The 9,247-nt window shown below is 41.5% G+C and overlaps 1 protein-coding gene across 1 annotated transcript; it reads right to left on the bottom strand.

Moving 5' to 3' along the window:
• Window positions 1–1,928: 1,928 nt before the first annotated feature.
• On the bottom strand, window positions 1,929–3,110 carry LOC115326140. The gene has a single exon (XM_040214504.1). It carries the CDS (start codon window positions 3,093–3,095, stop codon window positions 1,929–1,931), a length of 1,167 nt encoding a protein of 388 aa, XP_040070438.1. The 5' UTR covers window positions 3,096–3,110.
• Window positions 3,111–9,247: the final 6,137 nt, after the last annotated feature.

Genomic DNA, 9,247 nt, shown 5'->3' with positions numbered 1-9,247 from the left:
TGCCAGTACCGATCCCTGTGGAACACCAGATGAAACTTTTCCCTTTGACGATGAATGAGCGTGAATTGTCACAAGCTGATAGCGATCAGAAAGGTAGTTTCTTATCCAATTAAGTATTTTGCCTGCTCCCAGAATAGTTTCTAGCTTGAATAGTAGTTTTGTGTGGGATACTCTGTCGAATGCTTTCGATAGATCTATGAATATAACGTCAACCTGACCCCTGTTGTTAATCACGGTAGAAAAATCATGAATGCTTTCGGTCAGCTGAGTAACAGTCGATAACTGACGCCTGAAGCCGTGCTGGAATGGGGTTATTATATTATTGTTCTCGACGAAGGTTGAAATGTGTTTAGTATAGTGTGCTCGAGTATTTTGGAGCAAGTTGAAGTGAGAGGTATAGGCCTGTAATTAGTAAACTTCTTTTTGTTTCCAGATTTATATATGGGGATTACTTTAGCCAATTTCCAGTCCTCAGGAATTTCCCCTGTGTTGAGGGAGTGTCTAAAGATGAGTACGAGATACTTTGCTATCCATTCCGCGTACCTTTTTAAAAATTCATTGGGTAGATTGTCAGGGCCAGCACACTTTTTACTATTGAGGTTAAGTAAGAGCTGCAAGACACCTTGTTCGGTAACTACTACATCGTCCAATGTGGGCAGAGCTGAACAAGGGACAAAAGAAGGTGTATTATCATTATCCATAGTAAATACAGAAAGAAAGTACTCGTTGAACATCTTCGCTAGATTGGTTTTATCATTTGACAGTGATTCTAGGTGTGACTTAGTTTTAGGGTTAACGTGACTCCAGAATTTACGAGGTGACGACTTAATAAACGACTGAAGTGTCACATTGAAAAATGAATGCTTAGCTGATCTAACTTTGAGGCCAAGTTCTGTATTCAGCTGTGCCAACTTATCTTTATTAAGAGGTGTTTTAGTTTTCTTTGCACATTTGCGCAGCCTGTTTATTTTACGTTTCACGTGAATAATTTCCCGCGTTATCCAAGGGTTTTTTCTGTCAATTCTTTTCGTCTTAGTTGGGATAAAGTTTGAAATGCAGAACTGAATGGCTACTTTAAATTCGTTCCAAAGGGTATCGGTAGTGGTAAGAGCGTTGGAGAAGAGTAATTGGAAGGTATCAAAATGCATATCAAAGTAATCGAGTACGCCAACGTCGTCTGCATTGCTATAGTCCAGTACTGTAGAAACTTGCGGCGCAGCAGAAGCTACAGAGTTCATTTTAAAAGAGCACAAAACCATTTCGTGGTCAGATATACCATCTAAGACGTCGATATTGTACTCGTGGCTCAGAAAATGATCACTAACAAAAACCAAATCAAGCACTGTTTGTGTCGAGCCTTGAATACGAGTGTTTTCGGTAACAATTTGAGTTAGGTTATAATGAAAACATAGTTCTGAAAGAATATCAACACCATGGGATAATTTCTGGGGTTTAGAAAAGGACCAATCAACTAGAGGTAAATTAAAGTCACCTGCTATTATGATCTTACTGCTCGTGTTAAGATTCTTACGCATATAATCATACATATTACTAAAGAACTCTGGGGCTGTGTTTGGGGGTCTGTAGGCCACAGCAATGAAGCAGCAACTGTTCTCATAGCTGATTTTACACCATAAGCACTCAATTCCCTGGGAATCGGGCAGCAATGTACATGAAATCCCGTTTCGAGCAAGAATCGCAACTCCGCCGCCAGGTGATCCCCTATCTTTGCGCAAAATTGTGTAGTTGGGAGGCGTGATTTCGCTATCTTGTATACTGTCTGACAGCCACGTTTCGGTGATTACAACAATATCAGGTTCGGTATTCAGAATAGCTGTTTCAAGTTTATCAGTTTTATTCACGATACTCCTCGCGTTAAAGTTGAGTAGGCGAAATTCGTAATCATTATTGATACGGCTAGGCTTTAGTCATGGACTTGAAGCCGTTGCAACATCAGCTATCAAACTCTTGTCGTTTTTGACGTCGTCCCAAGTATACACTTTTCCGTTTATTTTAACTTTGTCGTACATCAAAGTGACCTTTTCACCGGCAAGCTTATTCGATTTCGAGCTTTCGAGCAGTTTTTTTCTGATTCCCTGAACTCGTTTCGAGTAGTCCTCGCTGATTGATAATGGTTCATTCTTTAACCTATTACAGTTACGTAGAATTTTCATCTTGTCTCTGAAGTCAAGTAGTTTGAGAATCACTGGACGAGTTTTACCTTCAGTTGGTTTTCCCAGGCGATGTATGCGTTCAATTCCATTGGTTTTTACGGACAGTTTGTCCTCAAGGACCTCCTTTGTTACTCGCTCTTCGAGTTTGCTGCTGTCTTCGTTCGGCAGCTCAGAAAGACCGAAAATAATTAGATTATTTCTTCTACTGCGATTTTCTAAGTCATCAATCTTATACACGAGTGATGCAACAGTAGATTCGAGTTGTTTTGTCCCGTCTTGGTTTTGGTTCACAGCTGACCTCAGACCTTCAAGGCTTTTAATTTGCAACTCTATGGTCTCTAGTATGGATTTTGTTTCCGCTTGGCTCAATTTGATTTCCCTGACGTCAGCGGAGATAATATCTAGTTTTTGCAATATTGTTTCTAGAGTAGGCCCGGGATTTACTTCAACATCACCACACAACAAAAGTAGGTTTTTCGGCAACATTCCAAATTCACACAGCACACTCAAACAGCTCCGTGGGCACGGTAGCAGGAAGAGACAAATATTGTTACTGCGGAGGCAACAAGGATATTGTTTCCCTACCTGTGCAATGAACACGAAGTGGATTAGAAGCGTCATCTTGACGATGCCACCGTGCCCACGAAGAAGTGCAGGTTCCGGCCAGTCTTTTATAGTGCCGAGCGGCGCTAGAGTAGCTGCTGTCACTGTCGATATGGGCCGTGGAAAATCCAAATGTCCGTTGAAGTTCCACAGGAAAAAGTTGTCCAGATCCGTCACACTTCGCTCCGCGTTATCGGCTGGAACGGCGAAGCCGCCGCAATGATCAGCCGCTTGATAGTGCTCGGAGACGCCCATATCCTGGTGCAGCGGCAGAAGCAGCATCTGTGCAATGAACACGTAGTGGTTTAGAAGCGTCATCTTGACGATGCCACCGTGCCCACCCAACTCTTCCATAGTATGTGCCCTTTCAATTCCCGAAATATTTTATTGAAAGAAAATACTCGTTAATGTTGAAAGCCCGGTTATTTTAGGCACCAACTTGAGTGAACGACGCTTTAGCGTGCAAACCTCGTCCACAATGTTTCATAGAATAACGGTGTTCATTTGAATGAATGCGGTTGCCCGGTCGGTCAGGTGACAACAGTTCATTTCAATCAACCCAGTTTCAACGGTTGATTTCCATTTCTTAAGATGGAATTATTTTTTCGTGGTATTATGTCCTGCGAATGAACGTTATTGTAAACTTTTTTAATGAAAACATCGCAACGTTAAACGTAAAAAAAAAAAATATTTATTTTAGGCATGGCACATTAGGCACATTTCGTGCACTTTAGGTAAGACGATTCTTTAGGGACGTAATGTAACGGCGATAAAAGAAACGGCTTAACTGAATTGGTCGTGTCGGGAAGACATGAGCATTGAGAGGCTGAACTGGCAGAGCCCCAGATTCTGCGCGTGATCATACAGCCCCAATTTCCATTATTAAACACTCCCAAGGCGCCTTCGTGATGTGATGTGCGACCTGAAATGGCAAAGACAAGTCGGCTTATTTTGAAAGAAGGGAAGAGAAGTGAGTCCGAGTCGGAAAAAATATCTTAGGAAAGCTGAAGAAAGATATAGATATTTCTTTGTATTTATGCGCAATGCAGATAATACTTTATCAATAAGTTTCATTTCCTGATTATTGTCCAAAGGACAACATAGCCAGAAAATATTTAAAAAAGCGACATGTCTCTACAGCGTGGAGACATGTCACCTCTCTGAATGTTTGACAAGCATCAGACTGTCTGTATATGCACGCAGACACACACGAATGTTTATGACTCCGATTACTTCCGCCTCGTTGAGCCCCAGTAAAATATCAGGAACTACTTGAAACCGCATATTGAAGAACTGTTGTCAAACGTTAAAAGAAAAAAAAATTAGTCGTAGATAGAATGTTTTCATTATTTTCTCATTAAGCTAAACGTCGAACCGAAAGAGACCGGTTTTTAGGGGCGGTTAATCGGTAAACGAAATGGTAAAAACTGAAACGAAACCGATTTGGAGAAAAAACGGTAATGGTAACCTTAACCCAATGTTATCTATCTATCTATCTATCTATCTATCTATCTATCTATCTATCTATCTATCTATCTATCTATATATATCTATCTATCTATCTATCTATCTATCTATCTATCTATCTATCTATCTATCTATCTATCTATCTATCTATCTATCTATTTATCTATTTATATATATACCTATATATATATATTTATATCTATCTATCTATCTATATATCGATCTATATATCTATCTATCGATCTATCTATCTTTCTCTTTCTCTCTCTCTCTTTTTTTCTCTCTCTCTTTCTATATATATATATATATATATATATAATGTTATAGTAAAACCCGTTTATAACGAACAGCACGAAATGCTACGATCAGTTCGATATAGCAAGTAGTTCGATGTAGCAAAAACATTTACAACGAACTTCCAAGATGAGGTCGTTGGAAAGGGAGAGCCTTCTCTTTCTTTCTCATCTCTTCACTCCCGCCTTGTAACAACGAGCTGGAAAGATTTCTTTTTTCTGGGGGGGGGGGGGGGGGGGGGGGGGGGGGGGGGAGGGGACGTGCGTGCAGAGGTTGTTCTTGTTGCTTATCTCTAAATTCGGATCGCTTCTCTTCGCAGGCAAATGCTTTCCGATGAAAAGCCGTTTTTTTTTCTGTACGTACGGCAAGAGTGCATTTTTTTTAGCTTTGTCATCTCCTGAATCGCCTGTGTTCGCTCAATTTTGTTCGCAACTTGAGCTTGTAGAATTTCCTTTATTTCCTGTTTTTTTTTTTTTTTGGGGGGGGGGGGGAGGGGGGGGGTTGTGGAAAGGGACAAGCTAGAAGACGATTGTTTCCGCATTTCCGGAAGCCTTACCGGGAGAGGGGGGGGGGGGGGGGGGAGTTCGATATAGGCAATATGTCGTTTGTTATAAAACATACTTTTTACATGGATTTGTATTCGAATGTTCCGTGAGTTCGATATCGACAATAATTCTCTGTACGTAGGTTTGTTCTAAACGGGTTTCACTATATATATATATGGGTGATCTCAAATCGTGCAGGCAAAAAGGGTCGAACTTTAATTTCGCTGAAAAAATGTATGTTATGGCGTCGTCTTTAAAAACGCAGTAGCCACAAACCGCGAGTTCGTCGGATGTTTGTTCTCGACTTAACGAAATTTAAGAGAGGCCGCGGCGGAAAGCAGTGTTTTTCAAATCCGTCGTGGGTGGGATGTTTCGCTCGGGGCAGCGGACATTTCATCGAACGCCGTTTCATCGAACGCCGTTTCATCGAATAATTGGACATTTCATCGAACTCCATTTCATCGAACGCCGTTTCATCGAATCGCGAAGGGCCGTTTCATCGAATTTCTCTGTATCGAGTTTTGGGGCATAATAGTGCTTAATGGATGTTTTGCCTTACATTTGTTAAGACTAAGGTAGTCACTTGTGAAACTGTCTTTAGGGTGGAGCCAAATTACTAGAAATGAAAACCATTGGTATAAAAACAAATGGGTATGCGACTAACTGAAAAGTTTTACTCTTGTACCTGTCAGAAAACACGACACTGGAGGTAAAGGACCGACACTTAAAACACTTTTGAATGTCTGTGTCGTTTTTTTTTTTACCGGCTGTCCGGGGGTTTCGGTAATGTGCCATTCACACCAGCTCATTTTCACACTTACATATAGTTGAAGGTTTATTCACGAAAAGCATTTAACTGCCAGGGCAGCACGCTTATAGTAAAACGATACTCTGCCAGGAGAGCACACGAAATAAAATATAATGATACTCTGATTGTAGTAAAATAGATAAATGGGCTAGTTGGTACATCATTGAATGGAAAGCGCCGAATGAACAAGGACGAAGAAGGGGACAGAGACGAAGCGCACTCACAACTGAAGGTTTATTATCAGGGTGTTGGCTCAAAAAGAAAAACTCTTTATCAGTTAAGTGCAGTGACGGCGCACTAATACACAGACTAACCCCTTGCTCTCTTATGCGGAATGCCTCGTGTATTTCTCACGCTGTTTTGTTTTCGTATCTTAGCCTTCAGTTGTGAGTGCGCTTCGTCTCTGTCCCCTTCTTCGTCCTTGTTCATTCGGCGCTTTCCATTCAATACTCTGATTATCAGCTTTATGCTCAGATTGAACTTCTCTGCTTTTTTTTTTTAATTTTCAAACTCTACAGAGTCAAAAGCTGCACAAAGTGTCAGCCAACATGGTTTCGGGCTACACCTGGACTGGAACCACTTCACCTTCACTGTCAACTTTATTATCGACACTTTTGCCGATGAATCATCTTCAGGACGCTTTCTTAGGAAGGCCAACCCGCACCAGACAATAGTAAAGACCTGGGTGTACTCTGTCACCCAAGAAGACAGAACCCTTTCGGATCCTCACATAACCCAAGGTAACAGGTACACGCTGTCAAACAATAAAACACTACCCGCTTCCCAGAAAGCACATTGTGATTTCTGTTTTTTTTTTGTCTCATTTTTAATTGTTTTTTGTGACATGAAGATGGGTCATTGTTTCATGGAGGCTTTCTTCTCGAAGCAGGGCATGTTCACAATGGAACTTATATCGTCACTGTATACTGTGATTTAATAAAAAGGAGAATTAGATGACGCTGTGTATAAAATCAAAATAAATTGCAAAAATATTGCAGATTGTAACAGCGTTCGATGAAAAGGCGTTCGATGAAACGGCTTCGATGAAACGGCGTTCGATGAAACGGCTTTCGATGAAACGGCGTTCGACGAAATGTCCGGACCCAGTTTCGCTCGATCTCCAGCCGTGGATTTTTACTCCACATTATATTATAATTTTTCAAGCACTTTGTGAACATACTTAAAAAGCTCTAGGGTGATTTCAGATAAGATCGACCAAAGGATGGCTAGTCGACATTTTCAAATCAACTGATGTTTTTATATGTTATTGTCTAGTGTCTGGTATGAACGAATCCAAACTTAGTTTTGACTAGAAAAAATACTTGGGGACAGGAAAAATCGTAAGGCATGAGGTGGTGGACAGTTGCATTAACGCGCACTGATGGAGGGGGCCCGTTTGAGAGTGAATAACTAAAGCGATAACATTAGGAGAACTCTAATACGTTTTAGGCGCAAACTATGGGTATAGCTTGCTTGTAATATAAAGTAATCATATTTATTTAAAATTTATTTATTTTTCTAAAAATTGACAAACATGCCTGCTCGAACGACAAATGGCAAACTTTGGAGGTCTGTATCTCATGAGTAATTTAATCATTATGATATAATTTGCAGATATTATTCTAATAATATATAGCTAATATTTAAAAAATAACTAAGGTATCTGTGTGATACAATAGTTAGGATATATTTAGTCAAACATGGAAAAAAAATCAAACAAAGAAAAATTCCGATGCAAATTAAAAAAAAAACACCACCCTCGATTTTTTTTAAATTTAGGTAACCTGTTATACTCTATTTCGGCATTCATTTCCATTAAAAACATGTTGCATCATTTTATTGAGAAAGAAGATACAACTCCCCAAAGTAGGGTCCTTTTTTTTTCTGAGTTCCAGTTTCATGAAACCAACACACATCTTTTATACATTTTTATTCAGATGAGGCCAATGATAACTAAAGAAATCGTTCACACACTTAAGGAGAAACTACTGTGTACAAAGAGGTATCATATTACGGACTAGTGATCCGAGAAAAGATCATGCAGCCATCGGCCACTAGGAACTTTGTTTACTTTATTCTCCTGCGACACTATATGCTATTCCCTCTTCCGCTCTACCTTCATCTCTCTCTCTCTCTCTCATATATATCCCTGATATATATCCAGAACAAAAACATGTTCAAGCATTCCCTTTCTGCGTGGTAGTGTTCTGTGGCTAGCAAAAATCATTTCCTCGCTAAGCTCACGATTATGGCAAAATAGTTGCCGGAAACCGCAGACGACACTCGTCGCTAGTTCTGGCAAAACGGCCGATACAATCTTTTTTTCGCATTTCCCCGCTCGCTGTCAAGGACAAGGGGGTTCGCTTCAACCAGCAAAACATGGCCGCCGACGCCTGTTTACTGAGCAGTCATGCCTGTCGCCATCTCACTCGCTGACGTCACGGGCGATAATATCAGGCACAAAGGGGCACACCAACCGGCAGCATTATCCCCAAATACTCGAGCCTCGCGTAAATACATAGAGTGTAGGCGCTGTCGCCATGTTATCGTAGTAAGACCGCCCCCCCCCCCTCCCCCAACGGGGGACTGCAGTACGCGACGGCGTACTAACACAATGGCGACGATATCGACATCGCGGGCTCCGAATTTTCCCATAGTTCTACTCCACGGGCATTTCTCGAAACGCTTGATATTGTGTACGCCCGCCTGGAAGGATTTCAGGCGCGTAGTTAAGATAAGGCGGTTCTCCGCGGCAAAAGAAAGCAATTTCACAAAAGCTTAAAAGCGGCGGCGACGCGTGTGCGGTGAACGCTTGTAGTTTTGGTGTAGACAGGGTGTGTGCGTTCTCGTTGTTGACACCAGCCGGCGATAAGGCACTGCAGGCGGTAGCTCAGTACAGCAAGGGCTAATCCGAGTGACCATCAACGTAACCCCACCGCAAACCCCTCGCGAACCGGTCGTCGACATGGCTCAGGCTGTGTCATGAACCACGTGGTAGAAGCTCGGGTGCTTTCATATCAGCGCGTGGAGGCACGACAGTGCGATTCCGGAAAGTCTTTTTCGAAGGCCGCTGACCACAATTTTTTGTCTGGAGACTTTCCCTCTTTCTTCCTTTGACGTGGATCAAGCTTTGCCGACAGCCTCAGTTGTGACCTCTCTTTTCAAATGTACGTTTGCAGTGAGTGAGCTCCTCAGCCTCGGACTTGTCACTTGTGCACCCAGTAGTTCTTTCACTTGGCAATTATATGCCATCAGTTGGGGTTTAATTTCTATTATTTATGTATACATTATGAAGACGTCCTGGAGCTGCGAACGAGTGTTTTGTGCAGATTACTTTAGCAAACACAAAAAGACTA

The sequence above is a fragment of the Ixodes scapularis genome, unplaced genomic scaffold (assembly GCF_016920785.2).
Source record: "Ixodes scapularis isolate PalLabHiFi unplaced genomic scaffold, ASM1692078v2 PGA_scaffold0__279_contigs__length_252992795, whole genome shotgun sequence".
Taxonomy (NCBI): domain Eukaryota; kingdom Metazoa; phylum Arthropoda; class Arachnida; order Ixodida; family Ixodidae; genus Ixodes; species Ixodes scapularis.
The sequence above is the reverse complement of the archived record's forward strand: the minus strand, read 5'-3'. Positions and strand labels throughout refer to the sequence as shown.